At 47.3% G+C, this 25,625-nt stretch overlaps 1 protein-coding gene across 2 annotated transcripts in view; it reads left to right on the top strand.

Moving 5' to 3' along the window:
• Positions 1 to 7,919: 7,919 nt before the first annotated feature.
• Apln (apelin) overlaps positions 7,920 to 25,625 on the top strand; it is a 32,516-nt gene continuing 14,810 nt past the window's right edge. Inside the window, 3 exon segments of one of the 2 annotated variants that reach the window (NM_031612.3) lie at positions 7,931 to 8,337; positions 14,120 to 14,291; positions 14,906 to 17,409. In NM_031612.3, the coding sequence (NP_113800.1) occupies positions 8,271 to 8,337; positions 14,120 to 14,286 (234 nt within the window). In that variant the 5' untranslated portion in view covers positions 7,931 to 8,270 and the 3' untranslated portion in view covers positions 14,287 to 14,291; positions 14,906 to 17,409. 2 annotated transcript variants of the gene reach the window in all.

Below are 25,625 nucleotides of genomic sequence, written 5' to 3'. Positions count from 1 at the left end.
ACTGAATTATAAAGGATGAATCCTTCAAAGACAATTGAGATATGACAGGTTATCTGAATCCCACTAACACAAGTTTTTTTTTTTTTCTCAGCCAAGTGAGATACATCGGTGGGAAGCTATGGTGCTGCCTAAATATATTGAACAACTGAAGAATGAACATGGTTTGTGAAGAATTTGGAAGAAGCATGTAGTAGAAGAGGATCAAACATTTCCAGGGCATGTGAAGCCAATTTGAAAGTGGCCCAAAAGGCACCTGTAGAAGGAATTAGCATGGAAGAACAACAGTAAATGCCCAGGATGTGACTAGAAGCCATGACATTGTTCTGGAAAGTGGGATGCTGTACAGATGTTGTATTGGTGATTTGTCTTGTTGCTATGACAAAATATCTGACAAAAGAAATGTAAAGGGAAAGGGTTATTTGTGCTCAGGTTTGAAGGGTTAGGTTAGCAGGATAGGGAAGTGATTTTCTTTTTCTTTTTTTTCTTTTTTTTTCTTTCTTTCTTTTTTTTTTTTTTTTCGGAGCTGGGGACCGAACCCAGGACCTTGCGCTTGCTAGGCAAGCGCTCTACCACTGAGCTAAATCCCCAACCCCGGGAAGTGATTTTCTTAAGAAAAGATTTATGGGTTTGTGTGTGTGCACAGGTGTGCATGCATGCCATCCCACACACATCTAAATGTATTTGAACGTGTGTATGTGTCGTATGGGTGCACATGCCTATGTGTATGCTTAGAGTCCAGAAGAGAGCATTGAGTGCCCTCCTCACTGAACCTGGGACGTGTGTTTTCTCTGCCATGCTGGAAGCCAGCATGCTTCAGTGATCCTCTAGTCTCTGTCCCCTTTATAGCTGACATAACAGGATGACATATTGAGGATGCCTGGTTTCTTATGTGGGTTTTCAGATATGAACTCCAGTCCTAATGATTGTGCAACAAGCACTCTTTTTCAATTTATTTATTATAATACAAATACACTGTAGCTGTTCAGACACCCCAGAAGAGGGCATCAGATCTGGTTACAGACGGTGGTAAGCCACCATGTGGTTGCTGGGATTTGAACTCAGGACCTTTGAAAGAGCAGTCAATGCTCTTGACCACTGAACCATCTCTCCAGCCCGCAACAAGCACTCTTAACTGTTGAGACATCTCTCCAGCTCAGCTTCCTTTCTCCTTTATGTTTAAGCTAAAATCCCAGCCACCTGAAATTTTGGGTAGGTCTTCTCATCTACTAGCAATCCTTTCTGGTCAATGTCCAGAAGTGTGTTTCCATGGTAATTGTAGTTCACATCCAGTTGCCAATCAAGCTTAACCGCCACAAAAGGTTAGTATTTGGCTCCGTGTGCTTGAGAAAAGGGTTCATGTGAAAGACAGGATCTTATTCTTTGGCCAGGGTTAGGTGACAAGAATAAGAAGGTATTGGACACAAGACTCGAGGGAGAATCATATTGCTAATTGAAGGAGAAACACTGGGGGAAAATCTACTAAACCTGAACAATATGATTCGTTCGCCTGAATGGTAATTAGGGTCTTCTGATTCACAACATTTCAAGCCAGGAACTACATACTTAACATTTGCTTCTTTGTTCTGCGATCTTACACCTTACATGGGAAAGCTAAGCCTTAAGCATGTGCCAGGGCACGACCAGCATTGTAGTTGTCATTCTGGTGGAAAAGAGCACAGCTGTCATCAGTGGAATCCAAACAAAACAAAACAAAAGCAAAAGCCACCCAGGTATTTGGACAGGAGACAATGAAAAAGTCATAGTCTTTGTGTTTAAGCAAGTGAGGTTCGTTTGTCATGGGTCCAGTTAGCAAGGCATCGACTCACAGCTGACCTCTTAGGTTCTCCCACCAGGTTTCAGTTAAGCCTCTCTACAGACAGGGGAAGATTTGAGGCTCTTCTTAAATGACTTAAAAGATCAAAACAATCAAATAAGACAAAAGCAGTGCCATTGCTGCTGACCTATGCTTGCAAGTTTTACTGTGTATTAGGGAACAAGTTGAATGAGGAACATGACTTTAGAAGGACTGGACTGTGAACTGAGTCCTGTGTCTAACTAAGCACAGGCACTGTGAGTACCAGCTCTGCTAAGCCAGCCTGGGTTCTTCTAGTGACCCTTTAGGTCAATGCTGGAAAGGCATAGAGAAAAAGCAAGATATGGGAGTTAATGTACCTCAGTCCTGAGCTTGCCACCAGCTTTGGGCAAGCCACTTTTTCTTCCTTGGCTTCAGTTTCTCTTATCCGCCTAATGAGAGGAGTTAGAACTCTTGTTAATATGAAATCTCTCTAGTTGCTGGGCAGGCCCGTTATTACCCAGATGACCTTTCTCCTTACTAATTCCATCATTTGTATTGCTTCAGTAAAAAGTAATCATTGTCCAATTGGGGTTGAGGGTGGTCACGTCGTTTGAGTATTTCTGCTAGCTGTTGGTGTTGACTCATCTAAAAATCCTGTGGGCAAGTTGTGATGAATTTCCCCAAAATACAGATTCTTGGTGTGTTGCCAACCTAGAATGATGATTAGTACAATTCTTTCTTTCATTCAGTGAACAGTCTCCGAGAATTGGCTTTGGGCAACAGTACTACTGGAGAGAAGACAAAAACAAGATGCAGGCTCACTATCTTGTATTGCTAAGACATATGCACAGATATCTAGGAGAGTACATAACAGTTATACAATGCTCACCTCACCAGGAAAACCAGCAAGCCCTGGTCCAAGTACTTTATAGTTTCTGATTCATTCAAACCTTCCCCCAGCCCCAGAGAGCCAGTGCTAGGGTAGCCTGTTTTTCACATAAGGCAGCAAAGGCCCAGAAAAGGTTAATGCTTTATCTAAAGTTACTCATTTAGTAAGGGGCAGCATTGCTGTAGTAGCCCTATGCCTGTTACACTATGCCTCATTATTTCCTAACTTAAGAGAGTATGACTTAGACGTTAGAGGCTCAAACATTGCAGTGTATGGTATGGATCCAAGAAGTAAAAAGTTGCTTTTTCTCTTTCTTTTTCTTTCTTTCTTTCTTTCTTTCTTTTGACCTTTTTTTAAAAAAGATTTTTATTTATTTATTTTATATATGTGAGTGCACTGTAGCTGTCTTCAGACACACCAGAAGAGGGCATCGGATCTCATTACAGATGGTTGTGAGCCATCATGTGGTTGCTGGGAATTGAACTCAGGACCTCTGGAAGAGCAGTCAGTGCTCTTAACCACTGAGCCATCTCTCCAGCCCTCTTTCTTTCTTTCTTTCTTTCTTTCTTTCTTTCTTTCTTTCTTTCTTTCCTTTCTTTCTTTCCTTTCTTTCTTTTCTTTCTTTCTTTCTTTCTTTCTTTTCTCTTCCTTCCTTCCTTTCTTCCTTCTTTCTTTGCCTTAATTTTTTTAAAATTTAATTTAATTTTTATTTATTTTTAACTTTTCTTTCTACTTCACTTTACATTCTGATCACTGACCCTCCTACCAGTCACCCCCTCCCACAATCCCTTCTCCCCTTCTCCTCTAGGTGGGTGGGGACCCTCCTGGATATTCCTCCACCCTAGCACTTCAAGTCTCTGTGAGGCTAGGTGTTTCCTTTCCCACTGAGGCCAGACAAGGCAGCCCAGCTAGAAGAACGTATCTCACAGACAGTCAACAGCTTTAGGGCCAGCCCCTACTCCAGTTGTTCAGGACCCACATGAAGACCAAGGTGCACATCTGCTACATATGAGTGGGGTGGCTGCGGTCCAGCCCTGTACATTTTTTGGTTGGTGATGCCCAGTAACAGGAGAGTATGAGCTCTGAGGTTAGACATACTTGAGGAAATGACCTCTGTTTCCTCCACTGACTCATCTATGAAGTGGAGGTGATGAAGAATCAGCCTTGCCTCACTGATGTGAGGATTAAATAAGTTAATGCATTTAAAACACTCAGGATACTGCTTAACACATAGTACTTGTATAATAAAATTCAAGCTATCATCGTTACTATTATTTTCACCCATGGGGACAGTAAAAGAGGACGGCAGCTGGATGGCACTCTCAAGACTCAGTGGATAGATCTTCGACTTAGAAGTTGATTTTTGAAACCAAGCTAGCTCTATTTAGAAAACTGCAAAATCAGAGTCACCGAAGAGTCTCCTTGCTTGATAGGGTAGAGTTTAAAGCTCTGTTAGAATGAGCTTCATACCTGGAAGTTAGCCTTAAGTCACAATCACACTTCCAATCCCTAGATCCTGGATTTCGTCAGATTAGCCTCCAAAAGTATTGACCCTCTGGGGACAATAAGATAATGATCAGTTTTGCTGGCTGTTAAGAAGACAGATGTGGAGGAAGCAGGGCAAAGGCAAAGGCCTTCCCACCTGATCAGTTCCTGGAGGCCAGAGGGCAGAGACTGCCAGATAGGGTGAGGGGGAGGTTAGTCAATGGAGAACACTTACACTGAATGAGCGCCTACTCTGGAGGGAGACTGGCTAAGTACTTTCCGTGCATTATCTCACTGAACTGCTCAACTCTGACTCCTTTTTCCTGCTGCTGCAACAAAATATCAGAGCCAGGGTAGTTCATGTACAGTAGAAATAATGTTTCTCACATCCAGGAGAGGCTGGATGGTTCAAGGTCAAAGCACCAACAGGTTTTCATGTCTGGTGACAGCTTCCAAACTCTACTTCCAATATGGCACCCTGAGTGTTGTTTCTTATGAGGCGGGGGTAGGGAGTGAGGGGTGGTATTCAGGAGAAGAGACATATATTAGCTAGTTTCGGGGTTGTTGGGACCTAATACCTTAAAAAAAAGCTAACTTCAGGGGGAAAAAGTTTTATTTCTGATGCATGGTTTGAAGAGATATATTCCTTAATGTAGAGAATACACGGCAGCAGGACGGGGAAGTGGCTGGTTGCCTTACACCTATAGGCAGGAAGCCGAGAGATGAAAGTGGACGTGTTCCATTTTTGTCCACGTATTTCCTTCTCCCCACCCACCCTGGAGAGTACTGGGTGTTGAATCCAGGATCTCCTGCACGTGAGACAAGCCCCAGTCTCATTTTCTCTTTTTATTCAGTCTAAGACACTTCCTACTCAGGAAATTGTGCCACCCATATTCATGGTGGGTCTTCCAATGTCAGATAGATCTCTCTAGAAATGCCTTCTAGACACACCTAGAGGTTTGTCTCTTAGGTGACTCCATATTCCATCAAGTTGACAATCTAACCATCACAAGGCAGAAGGGTCAGAAAAGAGCATGAGAGCAGGTATGATGGTGTGGGCCTTCCATCCCAGCACTTGGGAGGCAGAGGCAGGCTGATCTCTGAGTTTGGGGCCAGCCTGATCTACAGAATGAGTTCGAGGACAGCCAGGGCTATACGGAGAATCCTTTTCTCAGAAATAAAAATAAAATAAAATGAAAGAAAAGAACATTGGATTGTTTCCTTCATCCTCTGTCCAATCCACCTATGAGGATAGAGTCTTCATGAATTAATCACCTTCCAAAAAGCTCCTCCCCTGGGGGGGTTAGTTCCAACAAGAGTTTAGAAGGCTCTGTACCTGCAGTGTGCAGAAGAAGCTTTGAAGCCTCAAAGGGGATAAGTTAGACATCTGGAGCCACACAGTCTATGTAAGGAATTGAGGAGCAGAACTTAAAACCATTTACTAAAAGTCTCAGGTTTAAAAGAAAAGACATACTGCTCACATAAACCCACAGTACACAGAGGTAGGAAGTCAACTGGGCAGCTAAAGCGCTAATGGTTCTGCTATAGGACACTGGAACTGTATAGCATGGAGTTGATGTGGGGACGAATGGCACACTGCTCTCCCAGAGGTCGGCCATCTCATCTCTGTTCCCAGCAATACATACACCAAATTGTGTCCCTGCCTCACATGGATGCTAACTAAGTCTTGTGAATGGGCCATGTTCTTTGCTGCTTAGTCTAGGAGCCACCAGCCATGCATATATGGCTTGAGCAACTAAAAAAAAATGACCAGTATGACCAAGGAACTGAAAATTTAACTTTGTTTAGAATGAGATTAGTATCTATCATATTGGAAAGCAGAATTTCAACGCACTCAGCAATAGTCATCCTCATCCCAGTTAACATGCAATGAAATATGAAACTTTCTATTAAGCTTTGAGGGACACTTATTTGCATGTCACAGACTTGCTCCATCAAGAACGAGAGCTATACGTTTCCTAAGGATGACTCTGTAAGGGCCTCTTCCCAATTTGTACCCTGGAGTTGTCAGAGCAGAGACTATCCTTCCCATAAGATTCAGTACGTGTGGGTAAGGGCAGCAATGGCCTACAACAGACACATCTAGAGGACAGTGTTTCTTGTTCTCACTGAACTATTCTTTCCAGTAGGAGAGGGCAAGAAGAGAGTGACATGGTACCCATGCTGGCTGTTTAGATCTAGGGTCCCTCAACTGAAGAGAGTCTTCCTGGTCCCTCTTCTTTACAATGTGGCCAGTTGGATCACAGAACACCATCAAGAACCCTGTCTTATTCCCATCCAACTCCATTAATTTATTTGAACAGTTACTCATATATTTAAAATCATAAATTCTGAAGCCCCAGTTAGCTCTGAGGCCCTGTTCTGGGCCTGGAACTGCATTTATACAGAAAAAGGGTCACTTTCTTGTAAATGGTTTTGGCAGAGAAACTGACAACGTGTATGTATTGGAATGTTGTAACATTTCAAAGATATTCCATAGTGATATAGCCTACCTTTTCACATCTTCTGTGGTACATAGAAACACTGTCCAACGTACCTTTTGTGTATGGTTGGATGTACACATGGAGCAAACTGCCTGCCTTGCTTCAAGGTGGAAACACCTTTTGATTTAGTCTTTTAATATGTGTTGAGTGCCACCTATGTGCAGAGAGTGATATTGGGGACTTTAGAGAGATCTGGAAGATTGGGACCATTATGGTCCAATCTTAAGGGGTTCCCAGTCTGGTGCATTTCTTTGGGAGCCCCCAGGCTGTAAAAGGAGCTAAGCCTCTAGAGTAGAAAGGCAAATGGTTCCGGGGCCCTCTTATAGCAAGGAATCCCAGTTGAGTGTAAAAAAAAATTCAGCCGAGTTTGGAAGGCGTTGGGAGGCCCCCCTACAATGGGACAAACTAAGTAAAGGACAGCTCCAAGCAACAAGAAGGGGAACGCGGTAGAACCCTGCAGAATGTCTCCGAACAGTGAAGAGGAACCAGGGGGCAGTATCTCCGGAATGGGCAGAGACAGAACGGTGGCTTTTAGATTGAGTGGGACATCGAGGTTTTGCTGTATGCATAAAGAGCTTAGTCATGGAGCCAGGCATCCAGGTAGAGGGCACACGTTGGGGGACAGCGGGAGAATTAAGGGTGGTAAGCAGTGACCTAAGTTTTATGCACACCCTAGGCAGTCACCCCCAATTCTAATTCAGTTGAAGATGCAGAGGAGAAAGGAGGCGGAGTAGGGGAGGTCTTGAGCAAAGGAGCAAACCCATACTTGGGGATGCAGTGTCAAGGAAAGAAAGAACAAAGTTAGATTCAGAAAAGGAGGGAGGGTGTTGTGGGGAGTCCAAACAGGATCCTTCTCCAAATGCCCAACTATCCTGACAGCTGTTAAGGAAACCCAGGTGAGAAAGGGTTAAGAGTACCCTTCACTGCTCCAAATGTTTTTTGCGTTTGAAATCCTTCAGGTCTCTACGAACCCTCTGGACCCCGGCCAGGCAGGCATTGTCCCGGGAGCAGTTGTGGGTTGTCCGAGCAGCCGCTCAGCCTTTGTTGTGGGGCCACCTCGGGGTTCTCTCTCGCGCCCTGGATAGGGCTGCAGCATGCTTCCCGGGAGGGGGGCGGTGCGGGAGGCTCACTCCCTCTCCCTCTTCCTGCCTCCCCCCGCCCCACCCCCGCCTCCTAATGACCACATGACCAAGTGGGCTCGCGGCCAAACCACAAGCTACAAAATGCAGACCCCGAAGTGAGCAGGGAAGCATTCTCTCCAGCAGCCTGGACCAACGGGTAGTTGGGAGTCGCGGGCAGAGCACAGCTAACCACTTGGAGAGTTTTTGCTGCTGACTGGAGCCACCAAGGCCAGCTTCGCGGCGCTGCCCTGCGGCGGCAGAGGAGGCTGCACCAGAGCAGAGGCAGCGAGCAGGCTTGGGGCCGGTAGCCAGCGGTGCGGCTGGGGCGCTCACTCTCTCCAGCCAGCGGTCCGGGAGCCACGCGAGCTCCGTGCCCGCACGCGCTAGCCCCGGCTCGCGCCTTTCTTTGCGTCAGGGTGCCCGGCCTCTCCGCCCACTCGCCGGCTCATTAGGGCTGCCACGGACCGAGTTGCAGCATGAATCTGAGTTTCTGCGTGCAGGCGCTGCTGCTGCTCTGGCTCTCCTTGACTGCCGTGTGTGGAGGTGAGTGCGTGCCCTCTTGCTCGCTTGGGCTTTCTCCGGGGCTCTCCCGAGGTGCAGCCTGCGCGATCCTCTCTTTCCGCCCCACGCGCGTTCTTCCCGCCTCCGGGGAAACCCGGCGCGAGTCTTGCAGGAGCAGCCACGCGCCAGCCGCACCGGGAGGCCTATTGACAGGGCATCTGGGGCCACGGGGCGACGTGCCATGTAGGCTTTGCTTCTTCGGACAGCGCGGGGGGCTTCGTGATTATCTGGTATATCACCACTTAGCACCCCCATACTCCCGTGTCCCTCGTACTTTAAAGTGTTCCGTGCCACAGACTCACACTTTATGTCCTGCACCCTGCACCCTGTACCCCACGTGGTGGTGGTTCAGGGTTGGGGGAGAGGATGGGAGCATGTCCAGCTCACCTCGTGAATCAGTGGAGGTGGCTGACCTGAGCTGAGTGGGTCAGGACTCCATGTTGAAGGTCTCTGGGTCTTGGAGTTTAGGGGCTGCTGGCCAGTCCAGGGGCTCAAGCTACTGGGGATGATGTGCCAACATGTAGACGTGACACTTGTTGCATAGTCAGGAGCACGCTGCGGGGGCGGGGGCGACCGCAGTGGCTAGTGGATCTCAGCTGTTGCTCCTTCAGCCTCTGTGTAAGCAGAGGTATAGTCCTTAGGCAGATCTGGACTGGACAGGGCCAGGCTGGTATTCTGTACTCCAAGGTCCTGGATGATTTTGTTCCCTGCTCCATTGTGGGACACCTGGCTCCACAACCTCCATCTCTCTGGAGACTTGGCTCTTCTCAATTCTGGCTTCATCCTCCACTCTTGCCCCAGGTATAACTTTGGTCCCCGGTCTCCAGGTACCAAAAAAGAGGAAACACAGGCACTTGATCTCATAACCTCCACGCAGCTCAGGGAAGAGGACTCCCTTCACCTCCACCTGTATTAACCTCCTACCTGGAAATTCTCTGCACCGATAATCTCTTGTCTACTTCAGTCTCCTGGGTCCTTAGTGTCCCAACAGCTCCTGCTCGGTCTGCCTGTCCTCTGTGGGTCAGAGCCTCCTGGGACTGCCAGCTCCCACCTTCAGCTGCCCCAGTCCTGTGATCTGGCTGTCACGGCAGCCTGCCTGGCACAGCCGAAAGGGAAGGCCGAGACCAGGTGGACAGTTGCCAGTGCCAGGGCTGGAGTCACAAGGAGGTGAGAGTGGAGAGAGAGGGAGTGAACAGGACAGCAAGTTTCCTAGAGGAAGGGCCCAGGAACATTCTTAGTTTGACGACCCCCCCCCACCCCCCAGAACAGGAAGATGGCATACTGCCCAGGAGCCTCTGGGGTTCTAGCCAACTCTGCCTGCCTCTCTGTGTAACCACCTCCTTTCTGTGCTTTTGTTCTTTGGCATTGCCCTGAACTCAGTACATTGTCAGGCTTCTCAGGAAAGTACATTGGCCCCGTTGATGCCTCCTGCCTCCAGGTAGTCCAGTGATCTCCGGCAAGACCCTACCTAGCACTGAGGCAGCCCTCCTCCTTAGGAAGAGGAGTAAAGACTTTATCCTCAGAAATTCATGTCAGCTAAGCAATGGCCAGAAGGGAGCAAAAACTATGAATAAAGATACCACATCAGCCTGCCCCTCCACCATGGAGTTTACATAGCCAGTATGATTGGCAAGACAAGACATCCTCATCGTTCAATTTCAAGCAAACAGTCCAAGGTAGTGCCTCTAAAGAAGAAAATGACTGGGTACAGAGAGGGTACCCCAGAGGAGGCTGGACCACCTAAAGCTGCATATTTCTCCAGAGGGTATAAGGGAGACTTTGACTAGCAGATACTCTGTGAACCCTTTGGGGTGCAGCTATAGGGGTATTACTAGTAAAGTCATGAGCCAATTTCAAGGAAGTTAAGCAGGCTGCCAGAATACATTGGGGTTCTGATCTAGATCCTGAAACTTCTTGCTCTGTCTCCTCCTTTTGCTTTAAATCTTTTGCATACTCTAACAATGTAGGTATAAGACATTTTATTAAAGACTAGCATTGGCTACTTCTAAAGCTCCTACTATTTTTCCACCCTTGACCACTCCTGGAACCAAGAACAGCACTTCCTTGGAGGTGGCCACCAGCCAGAGGTTCAGCTATGCACACTCTACTCCTGTGTCCTGGTCGAGAAAGAGGAGCTCTAGAATTCCCTTGTCCTTAGCAAAGACTTGTATGAGCTTTCCACAGCCAGAGTCCTCGAAGTTCCAGACTCAAAAACCATGCTTCCATTTCTCTTCCCACTTTCTCTTCTGTCTTGGAATGTTCTCCCTCCTTCTTTGCCCCTCCCCCAACCACAAAGATTTCTCCCTGCCTCCCGACCTGGGAGACGCTTTGCTCTTCTGAGACTGAGAGTTTCTGGGTCCTCGCCAAGTGTCCCTTGGTCTCTGAGCACCACTTTCTCTCCTCTTCCCTCTTGCCAGCTTCTGCTTCACTATGCAGTGTAGGGACAGCTTACTGTACCCCTCCCACTGTGGAGGACATCATTCCATCCAAGTTTTAAACTCTAGGCACCCTTGGAACCTGAGCCAGGTCTGTCTACAGTAAAAACCTAAGGTAGACAAATTAGAGTCCAGGCTTTCCAGAACCCAATCCAGAGAAACAGAGCTGCCAGTAGACAGTACAGTGTTTTGGAGAAGGTCAATATGAGGCATAAAAGACTGGCTCATATCCCAGAGACAAGCTTTACTACAGAGTAGTTACGTAGTAGCATAGTCACCAGTGGATCTTCCATCAGAACCTTGGGCGGACTTTTAAAGCAATCACTATAGAGGCCAGACCCCGAACAAGCAGGCAAGCGCACCATTCCTGCTGAGGTTGGCATGTTCCTGAAAAGTTGCACAGACTTCCTTTTGCATCTCAGCAGGGTTGGGGTTCAGGTTGCATGAAAATCAAATCTGCTTCTTCCCCTGGCTGCAGTTCTCAGCTTGAAAATGCTGTTGTCTTTACTCTCATGGACAAGAGGTCCAATCCTCTTGGCTTGAGATTCTCTGGGAAATAGCTCCTGCTTCCTTTTGAGGAGAAAATGAGCTTGAATGGCATATTGAAGTGTAATGAGGTATTCTCCGTTTCTAAAGGGGAATGCCTTTTGTACAGCCAGGACCTCAACACTGATGGAAATCAATGGCCTCTAATTTGTTCGTTCAGACTGGACAAAGCCAGGGTTTCAGGTATCAGCTTATCTGACTAGACTCAGCAGTAAAAGTAGGAAACAAGTGGGTGATGGGATCAGAGTGCAGGAGGAGCTCACAGACTTCCTGTGATGAGGAAGGCAACGGGCTCCAACCGAATAGGACAGAAGAGGCCAAGCGGCTTCTGGGGTGGCTACTTTCCCAGGCCTGGCTGAGCCTCAGGCGGCTCAGGGTTACTCTTCTCTGCAGGTCTAGAGTCCAGACATCTTTCTGGCCTGACTCTGAGCTACTGTTAGCATGCTGCTCATCCGGGCTCTTGACCTCTCTCCCTGTAGTGCCCTTCCCCCAAGTTCTTCTTGACTCCCATAGACACCAACAGTCTCAGACCATGAGGACATGGGGTGACGGGGGTGGGTGAGTGGGGGGATGATAATCCTTCCTGGCACCAGTCATCCATGCTTGCTGTTTCTCTAGGATACAATGGCCTGGACCATTGTTCCAAATCCAGTAGTTGAAGGCAGGGACTCGGGAACCAAAGACTCACTTTTTAAAGACCCATAGGGTCCTTCCCTTATGCATGGCCACATGCTGGACACAGTGCTTACCACCCCATACCCGAAATGTGTGTCTGCTTCTGACTTCTCATCAGTATCACTCAGAGCCACCCCCAAGGCTCAGGGTAAGCGTTAATGAGATCTTAAAGCTCAGGACATCAGCTAGGGCGGGTAGGGAGGTCACAGTGGTGTTCCCACAACCCTTTCACAGATGCTAGCACGAGAACAGCTCTAGGTCAGTCAGACAGAAGCAGTCCCTAACCCATCATCATTCCTCTGCTTCAAAAGCACTATTATTATTGTTGTTGTTGTTGTTAAAATCTTAATTTTTATAGGTTATAGGTTTAGGGTTCAGTTGACACACTAACGCACTTTAATCATGAACACGGAAGTGTGGCAAATCAACCCCTGTGAACTCCTGGGTCCTAATAGGCCTAATAGTTTTTCTTGGACAAGAATGGAAGGGTGTTGTATGGATAGAGAGCATGCAGGGGTGTAGGGGCTGGTATGTGTAGTGTTCTCGTCTGGCTCCGAGTGGGGAGGAAGAACAGCAGCTCTAAAGTCTGTGCAGAGGGCTGCGAGGACAGACCGTGCTCACTTTTCACCCAAGAGGATGCGAAATGCCTGGAAATTGTGTGCAAGCAGAAGAAGGTCAAGAACCAATGGGTCAAGGAAGGAGCCAGAGTGTGGGGTGTTGGAAGCAGGGAGGATTTGGGGGAGGAGGAGTAATCAACTGGATGCTATAAGGAAACTGTGAACCAGTGGTGGGAATTCATTGATAGATAGCAATGAGGTTCGAGGAACAGGGATGTAGCTGAAGGCACATTTGATGGTGTATAGGGAACAGAGACTGGTATTCATTATCACTGGCCTCAGGCACTTCTCTGGTTTTGAGGGCCACTCCCATACAGGGCATTGCATAAGCATCCTTCTCATCTGCCTCTTCCCCAGAATGGTTTCGTCTCTGCACACTGTCTGCTTCTTGAGTCCAAGAGTGTCTCTGGGTACTAGCTCAGCTTTCCTGGCTACACTGTTGGCTCTGTGAGAGCTGGCAAATGTACCTTCTCCCTCATCTTTCCCAAGAACATCCTGCACAACTTGGATTCCATTGTTAGGGCTCAATGGCATCAGATGACTTCTGCAGTAAGCCAGATGTAGGCAGATGGTGACAGGAGCCTGGGAGAGCATAACAGAAACCAGGTGGCCTTAGAATGGAGAGAGTTTATATCAAATTTTGGATATGAGGTATGATCTAACCCCAACAACCCACCCCTCTCTTGGTGTAGCACAGTGCAACAGGACACAGTTGCCCCACTCCTTTATTTCCTAGCCTCTAAATCTGGTCACAGGCTGAGTAGAACCCAGTACAAAGCAGGAGGAGTTATATCCCAGCCACATACACACAAGGAAGCCTAGGAAACAAGGAAAAGCCTCAAATATACCTAACTGCTGGTGAGGTGCTCAAGATCTCTAGCACAAAGAAGTGGGTCACCTATCAAAGGATGTAAGCATGGAGTAACATGCATTTGTTATTTGCTTTAAAAATATTGTAGCCAAGAAAAGAAAGAAAGAAAGAAAGAGAGAAAGAGAGAAAGAAAGAGAGGAAGAGAGAAAGAAAGAGAGAAAGAGAGAAAGAGAGAAAGAAAGAACAAGTGAAGCATACAGGATTCCATTTAATAACTGTGATGTGATGTCTAGCTGTGTGTCCATGAAGGGGCATCAGTGTCAGGTTGTATGTCTAAAATGGTTGAAGTACACCAACTGTAGATGTGTCAAGGGAAATTGTCCCTGCACCCCAACCAAGTATAGGCTTCATGTCTCAGAGTGCACCCCCAATCATGACCTTTCCCAAGCTTGTTTGTGCTCGTGGCTACATGGTAGAATGGTCTGAAGAATGTGAAATCCTCAGTGGTAAAATGAGTGATTCCACTTGCCACAGGACAGTGTTTGAATGGGGACCTCCTTTCATCAGGGTAGAAAAGAAAATCATGAGGGCCTTGTGGAGAAGTTGTACTGTCCCTTGGACTGTGGCCTCCCCTGTCTCAATTCATCTTCCTGGCTAACAGATGTTTCTCATCCTTGCAGTGCCACTGATGCTGCCTCCAGATGGGAAAGGGCTAGAAGAAGGCAACATGCGCTACCTGGTGAAGCCCAGAACTTCGAGGACTGGACCAGGGGCCTGGCAGGGAGGCAGGAGGAAATTTCGCAGACAGCGGCCCCGTCTCTCCCATAAGGGACCCATGCCTTTCTAAAGCAGGTATTAGAGCCCCTTGTGGTTGGTAGCACTAACCGGGGATGGGCAGCCTACCATCAATGGCTAGACATACCAGGGTCTTAGAACTTCTTGAGAGCTAGTAAAAAAGTACTCATCTCATTATAGAAGAGGTGACTGTGGCCCAGAGAAACGCTTAGTGCTTGGGATCAATCTCCTGACTCCCTCCCAAGAGCTAAGTGGGATCCGACAGGGTGTTGTCATTGGAGAGTTCTGGAAGCCCTAGCAGGCCTTGGCTGTAGAGGTGTGCCAAGGGTATGGCTACAGATATCCAGTGTGCACTCTTAGCAGGGCCATGGGTAAATGGGAAGGCAGCCGAGAGCCTTGGGGTAGTTGGGTGGGGGACAGGAGAGCTTGAATGGTAGCTGTCCAGAGCTGTGAGAAGCAGAGAAGAATGAAAGGTTGCCGAAGAGAGTAGGGCCTAGGCCTGCCCCTGAGGCCTGGCCTGCTTCTCTTCTCACAACAGCTAGAAACAAGGGAAATCAACGTGGTGCCTTGGGATTATGGGTAGAGTGGGAATGACTTGTATCTCCTCTTTTCCTAAAGGATTCCTTTGACCTAGGATATGTCTCTGATTTCTCTCTGGTTTGTCTCTTTAGGATTGAAGGGCTCTCCAAGTGCCCTCCCGGTGCCAGTCTCTTTACTCCACAGATGAGTTCTCTTCTCTGGAACCCTCACATCTATTTGGCTCTCATCTTGCACCTGTTATCGCTGCTGATGGTCCCAGCTCTTCTTCTCACCCACCAAGTTCCTCTAATGGCGTGGTCTCACCCCTCATTTGGATGATTCCATTTCTCTTGCAAGGATCCCTTTGGCCCATCTTCCTGGCCACTCCTTGGACTGCCCTTGGAGACCCAGCTTCTCCTGGCCTGCTCCAGGCGCTAGTTCCTATCTTTTGGCTTTAGCCTGCTCTTGGTCCCTCCCTTTTCTCATTTGCCTTGGGCACTGGACAAGAACACTCCCTTCTTCAATGGATTCCTGCACATCCATACTTTCTTATCAATTGGACCTCTCGCCTGGAAGGGAGTACAGGGATGTACAATGAGACTTTGGTTGAGAGGGATTGGGTGTTGGGGTCCAGAGAAGGTGCACTGGGGAAACAGTGGGCATAAGGAAGGGGTGAGGAGAAATAGCTGTCATGGCCTCTTCCTTAGCTCTCTCTGGCCCTGTTAAAGGAAGATGCAAAGGAGAGGAACCCATGAAGTGCTATGTCACTGTGTCTCCTAACATCTTTGCTCTCTCTGTTCTATTGCCGCTGGTTCACTCCCCAGGTCAAAAGGGGAAAGTGCTGATCCTGACATGGTTCTATACTCTTCTGGGAGTAATTTTGCCAAAAAAAAAAAAATTCCAAACCAAACAACCCACAGAAAGTCAGAGCCCAAAGGACCCTTGAAGATCATTTAGCTTCCTTATGCAAAAGCTTGCACAAACAGGCCCTGGAGAGGGAAATGACCTTCTCAGAGCCACTGCAGAGCCTCACAGGGCACCAGGGCCCCCAACTCCCACTTTATGATGCCCTTTTTCCTCTTGATGATGTCCTTTCATAGCAAATGAAGTGCCTTTTGATGGGTTTAGTGAAGTGGGTGGCTAGGAAGGAAAAGCAAGGGAGAGACAAGCCAGTTAGGAAGTGCCTTGTGTGGGACTTCTTCCAATGTGGCCTGGAAGAGTCCATAAGAGGTGAGGTGTACCCCACACAGGCCTATTCCCAGGCTCATGCGATTTTAATTGAGGTTCTCAGGAACTGAAACTACCATTTAGGCCCTGAAACTAGTTGTCATGAACCCCTATGTTGACTGGGCCCTTGATCTTGAGGCTTTTGGGGGATGGAGAAAGGCGAAGAAAGGAAGGAGAGTGGAAGGATGTGTAGGTGGGCTCTATCACTACAAGTGGTCTCATCTCTCACCAGGAGCCATTTGTAGCCCTTCCCTGAAGGGAGACTCTCATCTCTGCTTGAGCAGATGTTTTTCTCAGAGGCCTCTCAGGAGGGAGAAAAGAGAAGACAGAAGCTTGAATTCACTTACATATGTATAGGGTAGGGGGAGTCAGGACCCCCAAGCCCCATAATAACCTGATTGCCTATTCACCCGTCCCAAAATCCTTCCCATCTGCTGCTGCTAATGCTGCTGCTGCTGCTGCTGCCGCTTCAAGGCCCACCCTGGGGAGCTGGGCCAGTCATAGAGTCCTCACTCCTTGGGCTTGAAGTGGGGGCTTGCTGGTGCCTCTTCTACTGCTGGTACCCCTGCCAGGGACCAGGCCTTCTCTGTCTTTGTTGTTTTTGTACCTCTTGCCTTATCAGCCTGCCATGGCCAATCCCACAGGGAAGGGGAGGGAAGGAGGATGTTGGCTGAGAAAGAGGAGAGATAGAAACAGAAGAGGGGGAGTGAATGGACCCAGTGGGCTGTCTTATTTAAAGTGGTTGTGTATGATTCTTATACTAATTTATATAGAGATATTAAGGCCCTCTGAGTTAAAGAAACTGTCCTCATCCCGTGTGTTCACTATGTTTGTAAAAATTGTTCCATGTAAATATGTCTTTATAATAAAGAGTTAAAAGCTGACAGTTTGCCCTTACTTGTTGAGGTCATATTCAGGAGGGGCCTTCTTTTCCCCCTAGGGCCGAGCTTGTCCCTGTGCCCACAGATTGCACGTGTAGGGAGGTGAGTGCTTGTATCCCAAATTGGTTCTAGGTCAACTGGCCTCAAACCGATTTGCCACAAGCTCACAAAAAGCCTCGCTATGCTTAAGGGCCAGTTCACATAAATTTGAGCCCCTTTTAAGTCCTTTGGCATCTGTTCGAATGTCCTCATTTTTCTGGCAGTGTCACTTAAAGGTTTTTTTCAGAAGCAATTCATTTAAGGACACGCTGATCAGAGGTGGGAATTGTACTACATGCTGTTTTGTAACCCTGGTGGGTGTCTTGTGTTGTATCTGCTTTTGAATACTTTCGGGACTTTTTAGCCAGTTTGCCTTTCTTGACAAATGTTGTCTTCAGCCATAAATACATTTGGTAATGACTTTGTATGTATCATTTTATGTTTCACAAAGTGGAGTTGCTTGATGAATGAGATAGCCTGGAAAATAAAATGCGAGGAGTTCAATACAATCCTGCCCCATCTGTCTTACTTTTTCGTGCTTGTTGTCAAAATGTCAATATCTCGAAGAACAGACAGGAACATTGGGTACATGCTAATTTGGCTAATAAACCCATTAGGTATGCACAAGAATATACAATGCAGAACAAAACCTACGGAGGAGACAGAATCATCAGAATAGATGAGTTTGATAAATCTTGTGAGCATTTTCATAGATTTGACAAGTATTTAGTGTTGAGAAGATTTAATTTTGAAGAAAATGCCTTCAGACAAACTTGCTAAACAGTCATAAAACTGCTCAATAGGAGACAGCATAGAAAGAAAAGTCACCCTCAAGAATGCTTAAGCACCTCGTCATTAACGGAATGGTGCACATTGTGCCATAGCAATTTTAAAAATATGGCATTTTGTTGGAAGTGCCTCTTAGGAAAACATGTAGTTTTGAAATTGCTAGTTTGCTGTTTAAGTGAACTTGTTATCGGAGGAGCTTAGCGCATGTAGGCAGAGCTTGGCTTGGAGATGGGCTGGCTTTAAACTGACTGGTGTGTTGTCACCCCCTGAGCGCTACTTTCACAGGAAATCAAGGGCAAAGGGACAGTACTGGGCAGCAACTGAATTCTGACCCACAAGTATCCAGGCTTTGGGCAGAGCTCTTTAAAAGTTACTAGGTCATTTTATCGTTAGGACATCTTGGACCAACCACTGCCATGCCCATCTTACAGATGAGAAAACATGGTTAGGATTGGTGATGGTCTTGGCCCAAAGTTTCATAGCTTGTAAATGGCTATAGAATTTACATCACGAATTCCAGAATGCAAACTCTAGTGTAGAACAGAAGGTCTCCTATAATGAAGTGTAAAATGTGTTTGTTTGCTTTTTCCACTCGGTGAAACAGAATTTTGGAGTAGGAGGCATGATGGTCTGGTGGGATCAGGGAGAGTGAAGAGAGGCTGAGTGATTAAAACTGGCCTATTAAGACCCAACAGAGTCTGGACGAGGATGGTAGGCAGGGAAGGCTAAGATTGAGAAACAGCAGCTACCAGGGTGCAGAAAGCAAGCGAAGGTGTGAACAGTGTATCAGCGAGTAGGTGTGAGCTTGATTCCCTTGGCACAGAGGACAAGGGGAAGGAATACTAATGTCCCTCTGTTAAGATATCTGGACTTCAGATCTGACTAGAGCAGGAGCATATAGGTTATATCCTTTGGAGATACCATGTCTTGACCAAACAAATACAATAGAATCAGAACGGTGGTGGTTGTCAAAATGCTGAACTCTCCACAGACATCCAATCCATAGCCTTGAGAGCACACGTGGTCCAGGAGTGCTATGAATGTGGCCCGACATAAAAGCTTATGTATACTTTAAACATTATGAGCTTTCTTTGTAACTTGAGTATGTGGCCTTTTCTTTTTTTGCCATTTATTTACTTGTGTATGTGGGCAAATGTGTGTGGGCTTGCTTTCCATAGTGCACTTGTGGAGGTTGGAGAACGGCTAGCTGGAGTCGTCTCTCTCCTTCCACAGTGAAGGTTGCAGAGATGGGACTCAAATTTGGCCAAAAGATCTCTTAACTACTAAGCCATCTTACTGGCTGCTTTATACAATTCTGGAGTGTGACAGCTGTAGCTATCAGTGTCACAAAAAAAACAAATGTATGTATACTCTCATAACCCGCAAGTTGTGGTTACACCCTCTTGCTAGACAAATCAACAATTCACCTGATTATTTCTGAACTAGAGGTCCCACCCTGAGCAGATGAGGGAGACAGGCAAAGAAACTGAAAAAGGACACTGCTTCCAAATTCATCTAGAAAGTGGGCAGCCTTTGAAATGACCGAGATTGGGAAAACAGATTTGGGACAGGCATGGCTTTTCAGGTCCCAGGTGTTGCTGTCGAATGAGGCATGGCTACTTGCTGTGAAGCCTTTCTCTTTAGACTCTCTGCTAGACTTGAGACCCCCTAATTGGGGCTGGGTTCTTCTACTACCAAAGAGCTCATGGGGCCTGGAGTAAGTGACCATTTCAGGGTGCTTATATAATCCTGTTTCTTAGATCTAAAGGCTATTCAGCTAAATTTCTCAATCCAGGGCTTCTCTCTGCCCAGATTGAACCAATGCCAGCTAACTGCCAAAGAAAATGGTAGAGAAGACTTAGTCAATACCTTCCTGTCCTGGCTGGCAAAGGCTGTTCACCCTGCCAGGATTTCTCTGGAACACCCAAAAGAAAGGCCTCTGGAGGTCTCTTTTGAAAACCTACTTTCCCCTTCCTTGTAGCCAGTGCTTGGAGAGGTAGCCTAGCAAGGAACTCCCCTGCTGGTGCTTTGGACTACAGCCGAAAGGTCAAAGGCTCATGGAAGACAGTTCACATCAGGGACCAGAGCACTTTTCCTGTACAGTCTTTTCAAATCTGTCCCACCTATGAATTTTATCTGTCTTTTCCTACAGAAGCAGCCATAGATGGCACATAAATCAATGGGTGGGACTGTGTTCCAACTAAGCTTTACTTTTACAAACAGGTAGCAGGCTATAGTTTGGCCAACCCATTCTAATGAAGCATTGACCAGTTCTTTGACTTACCATTCAGACCCAGACATGGGATGGACTTTCTGTAGCCAGGTTTAGAGTTGAGGGAATGTCATCAACTGCCTGTGATATGACCCCTGCACCGGGATGTGAGAATAATCTCACAAAGAGCTTTTAGTGGAATGGGAAGTCTGACTTTAAGATCACGGGTTGAATTCTGGTGCATTTTACTCATATGCATGACACTGAAGGTAAGGTCATGGCCAGGGCGAGCCTGCTTTTCCTCCTTGCCCTGGATGCTGCTGCTTGCTTCTCAGTGCTCTATGGTCAGGTCTGTGTAGCATCACACAGGCGGAGTGCTCAGTACGGACCTCAGGGGCCAGGCCTGGCTCACTAAATAGGTGCAATTATTATCTCTCCTTGGGGTGGCATGAACCCTGAGATGCGGATAGAGAAGCCATTATCTCTGCTTTATACGAAGAGGGAAAAAAGCTTGAGGAGGGTGAAATCACTTGTTCAAGTTCGTGAAGTAGCTCTACTTGGCAAGTCATGACTCAAACCTAGGTCTAGCCTCAGCATGGGTTCACTGTCCTGTTCCCAAAAGGTCTGGATGCCATGCAAACTGTGCCTTGGTCACTGGAAACTTCAGCTCTCCTAGATAACATACAAGGCCTTCCCAGGGACATATTTGGCCCACAGCATTTTCTCACGTGCCAGCTTTCACTTGGGCTACAGCCTGGAAGGCCTCTCCAAAGATCCCAAATCCTCCTATCAGCATCTGGGGACCCTGAGTTGCAATTATGGAGCTAGACATCTGCTCCAGGAGACTTAGCATTTAGGGATCCTTTCTCGAAGGATCAGGGGCCTGTAAACCTAGGTTCTAGTCCTGCATCTGCTTCTGCCTTGGTTTTCCGAGCAGCTTGGCCATGCTTTTCTTTGGCTGCTATAGGCCTCAATCTCCTTCCCTGGTAGGCCAGCTTGAATGGGTAGATGGCTTGGAACCACCTTCAGGAACAGTGCTTATAGCTGGGATTCCAGCAAACAGTGAAAGGGCTTCAGGTACTTTGGGCTGTATTGTGGAGGCCGCTGAGGTCTGGGAGGAGAAATTCACATAGGGTGGGGCATTAACCTCAGCCAGAAAGGAAGGCCACTGCTGGGTTATGGGGTCTCCACTACTTCCCTTTATTCCAGAGAGGCTGCTACCTCTCTGTCACCTTTCACCCATTGTGCAAACTGCTTTCCCTTCTTCTGTTGGAGTTGAAGAATGGTAGGGCATAATCAAGGGAGCCCAGTAGCATGAAGCTCCCAAACTCAGAGCTCTAGATCCTACCCCAGCTTGAACAGCATCTGACTGGGTCATCTTTTAGGGTTCCATTTTGCCCTCATCTGTTCTCATAGGATCATCTACCAGTGGTGTCCCTTTCTCAGCCATAGAGAATCCCAAGATCAGAGTCGATGAGCCTGAAAGCTCATTCTGTGAGTCTCACCCTTTCATTTTTGCATATGACAAAGTTGAGTCAGGCCAGGAAACTGACAGTCAAAAGGGGCACGGCTAGGTAACACTAGAGTGCTTCTCATGAGCCATGCACAGAGCTTCACCTGCTTTGATTTAGTCTCCATCACAATCTCACTCTGCAGCAGAGAAAACAGAGGCATTGAAAAACGAAATGACCCACCAGTTTAAGGGTCTTGCATGGTATATGTAAGAGAACTCAGAGAACCAAGGTGGTATTGGTATCTTTCTGGGCCTCAATTTTATTCTTTCCAAAATGAAAAATCATAGTCCTTTGCAGGCTGGGAATATACCTCAATGGTTGAGTGTGGGCTTAGCATGCATTATGTCCAGGATTCCATCCCCCCCTCAAAAGAAATCTTAACATTTGTCAAATGGGTATTGAGTGCCTATGATGTATCACATTCCTTATAAGTTGGGGGTAGGGGGCAAGGAGGGAGGGAGATAAAGAGGGAGGGAGGGAGAGAGGGAGGGAGGGAGAGAGAGAGAGAGAAGCTATTAAAAATCACAATAGATGTTTAACTATGGTGTCCTAGAAGAAAAGTCCAGGCTTCTAGGCAGTTTCTCTGGGGACTGTGTGGATGTCGGAGTAGGGTTCCTATAGGAGGCTTGGGAGATGGGGCCTCAGGAATGAGTCTGGAGCAAGAAGGAGCGAGGCCTTTGTAGAAGAAGCCCAGGGCTCCTGTTGAAACACTGAGGCAGGAAGGGGAAGATGTGACTTTCAAAGCCGTTTTACAGACAAAGAGGAGAGGTTGTGAGAGGCTGTGTGGCTTGCTCAACGAGAGATTCCATTGAATTCCAACATGGACTCTTGCAGTAGACTGGAAAGGCAGGGTACTAAGACATTGTCTCCTGGTAAATTGCTCAAATGCTCTTACCAAATTTATCAGTCGCTTAGGAAAGGTAGTGCCCCTCCCTCCCCTTACAGAAGTGGGTGGTTGAGTTCACCTGGGCCAACTCTCAGGCTAGCAGGATGCGCTGAAAGCTTCTAAATTCTGCAATCCTAACCAGCGGTTCAGCTCTGCTATTCTCCAGTCGGCTTGCTCAGTTTGGGGGAGAAATGTAGCATGAGATGCTTCCCCCTGCTGGCAAAGTGTTGGAACGGCAGAGAATTTTTCCCTGTCCCTGAGCTCCGCACTTGCGAGTGAGCACTTGAATGGCTTCTCCGCTGTATGCATCCAATGGAATGCTTCCTTCAGTGAACTTCACGTTCCCACTGGTCTCTTCCCTGTCAGCGGCCCTTCTGTTACCCTGAAGTGCCAGAGGGAAATTCCATCACTTCTACGGGCAATAGCAGTTATTATTACTGTATGTGTTCTTGGGAGATTAGTCTTTGCTAAGGTTCATAACCTGGGGTTCTCTTTGCCCCTGCCTGCACTGGTGAAGTTATATAGGGTGTTTCTGTCCAGAGAACACGCTGATTAACGGACATTTCGTTGCTGTGATGGCTATCCAAGATTTTCATGGTGTCACTCTAGATACTTCCCACACTCCCAGATACAGATGTTCATCTTAACCCGAAGTCCACGAGTTAATGCATCACTCCTGTTCCCACGCTTCTTTTAAGTGACTAAAAATGTCCCAATCCCTGCTTCTCTGCTGGGGTGTCCATAGTGCTACCTGGAGAAGTCAGGACACGGTCCATAACAGGAAGGAGAAACAGTGGAATCAACAAATGCTGTGGTTCCTGGTCTGTGTACCTGAACTCTGCTAGCCTACTGCTGGGAGTCAGGAACTGGGGTCTGGGGGGTTGGGTAGGGGAGTTCATGCTTCCCCTCAGGGCGTTCACACACAGGGCAGGAAGGGGAAGGCAGAGTCTGGGTTGGGGGAACCTGGTTTGGTTCGGAGTGAGTGCCAAGGGTTCAGAGCGTCTGGAGGGGAGGAGGTTTTCAAGAGTTTAGGCACATGGCTGTTTAAGATGAAGGCTTTCTCTGCTGCAATCCTTCAGGAAGAGCCGGTCCTTTCTTGTTCAGACTGTTTTATTTGATGATAGATGTGAATGCACACAGTTTATTCAGGGTGGACCAGGGATTGAATACCTTTTGCAAGAAGGAATGCCTAGGAAGGGCTCATTGGCTGAACTCTGGGCTGGACTATCTAAATACCCCAAAAGCATAGAGAACTCCTGGTGTTTATGCTACTTGACCCCGTGTCTGTGGTTCTCAGTGGGGTGTCATGGGGGTGTTCCACAGCAGGGAGAGGCAGGTAGGGAATGGGTCCACTCCTGCTGTTCTCAATTCTGAGATTCTCAGGGTTCGAGTTCATTTAACCTTACCATTCTCATGCCTGTCTGGTAACAAGATCTCACATATCCTACATAAAAATACTACCCTCCCCGCCCAATCTCAGCAAGCAAAATCCCCTGGAGAGGTCATTAGCTGAGTATTTGAGCCACTACATTGAGACAAAAATGAATCCCCGAACTTGACTCAAAGGGAAAGCTTCTGGGTGTGTGAGCAGAATGATAGGAGCTCAGGAAAAGCTTCTAGAAATCAGCTTCACGTAAGTGCTCATGCGCAGGCATCACTGTGTGCTTTTTCCTTAGGTCGAGCACAGCAGTCACACCCTTAGCATTTCTAAGATGTACCCTGGCTGGGTCCCCTAATTGTGGCTGTGACTCTTTCATGCACAAGTGCAAGAAGGGAGGAGGCTGCCCTCCAATTACCACTGCCAGGCAGGGCTCTTCTTTCGTCCACCCCACACACCTTGCTCTTTCCATCTGCTGTCCTCTCGATATGGTGGTCCTAAGTTCTGAGAAGGGTTGTAGCGCAAAGGAAGCTGTCATGCCAGCTCTGCCACTTGATAACTGGGTCCCTACTCATCCACCTGTCTTCACTTCCCTTACTATACTGTGGACGTGACCCCTTGTACCCCTTGTTTGGGTCTTTAGGCTCGGTGAAGAGATTGAAACTAAAAGCAACCTGAAAAGAAAACCACTACTAGAAGCATGCTAGTGGAGAGAGTTCAAAGCTCCTGGATCGGTACAGAGAGCCCTGCCCTTGGGAAGACACTCTCTCTCTCTCTCTCTCTCTCTCTCTCTCTCTCTCTCTCTCTCTCTCTCTCTCTCTCTCTCTCTCTCCCCTAGATGGTGCAGGAGGATGCATAGCTAACAGTCACACTTGGTGGGAACTTCAGCTGAACCATCATATCATAAGGCAAGCTAATATTTATGGAGTACTGATGTGCTAGGTATTCTGTCTGCTTTACATCTGCCCTACTCATTGAGTCCCCAAGACAACTCCACCAGGCAGAAACTCTCATTCCCTTTTCTATGGACAGGGAAAGCAAAGTTCAATAAGCAATTTGCCTAAAGTCACACAGCTAGCAAGCTGTGCCAAGAATTAGAGATTGCAGTCCAGGTCTATGACTGAACCGTCTATACAATCCTTGCCCAGCAGTTGTTTTGTCTCTGCTTGCTTACCTCCAGGAATGAGGAGTTCATTATCTCTCAGGGTAGCCTGCTTTGGTTTCACACAGCCGTAGCTGGCAGACTCTTCTGGCAAGTTTACCCAAGTTTTAGTGACACAGACAGCACAATGATATAAATTTCCTGAAGATACAAGTAAGGAATATGTTATACAAATATTCATCTTGTTCATCCTTATACAGCAAAACTGAGGATTTCTTTGAACTCAGAGAAATCTTGATGCCACTCTTAGGGGGCTGGCATTCAGTCACACATCTCCTCTTATCACCGGATCCCCCAAGGGACCTAGGCTTCTTTGGTACCCCATGGTCCTAATGCAGTGGCTGAGAACAAGGCAGGGTTGAAGCAGGAAGTAAAATGGTTCTATCCACCTCAACATTCTTTTCAGCTGAGAACAGTGGGTAATCAGGCCTTGTCTCTAGTTGTAACCCAGAGCATCCACAGCACCCAGTGTATTGATAAGTGCTCAGTGATGCCAAATGAATGAATGAGCTCCAAGAGTGTGAAGTGCAAGCCTCCTCTCTGGCTGGCCTCAATTGCCTGGAAGAGTTAGTTTTGCATCCTGCATTGAGAGCCTTAAAAGCAGCATTTCCATGGTAACAAAGCATAGACTTGCCACTCTGTAGGGCCAAATTCTTTTCTGTCATACAGAATCTGAGCTCACTCCAGAAAAAAAAAATACCCCAAATGCCTCCAGTGTCTGAGTAGCAAGCAACTGTCAGTTGGGAGACCTGAGGAATAGGCACTGCCAAGGGCAGATCCCCCA

The sequence above is a fragment of the Rattus norvegicus genome, chromosome X, assembly GCF_021556685.1.
Source record: "Rattus norvegicus strain SHRSP/BbbUtx chromosome X, alternate assembly SHRSP_T2T, whole genome shotgun sequence".
NCBI classification, from domain to species: Eukaryota; Metazoa; Chordata; class Mammalia; order Rodentia; family Muridae; genus Rattus; species Rattus norvegicus.
The sequence above is the reverse complement of the archived record's forward strand: the minus strand, read 5'-3'. Positions and strand labels throughout refer to the sequence as shown.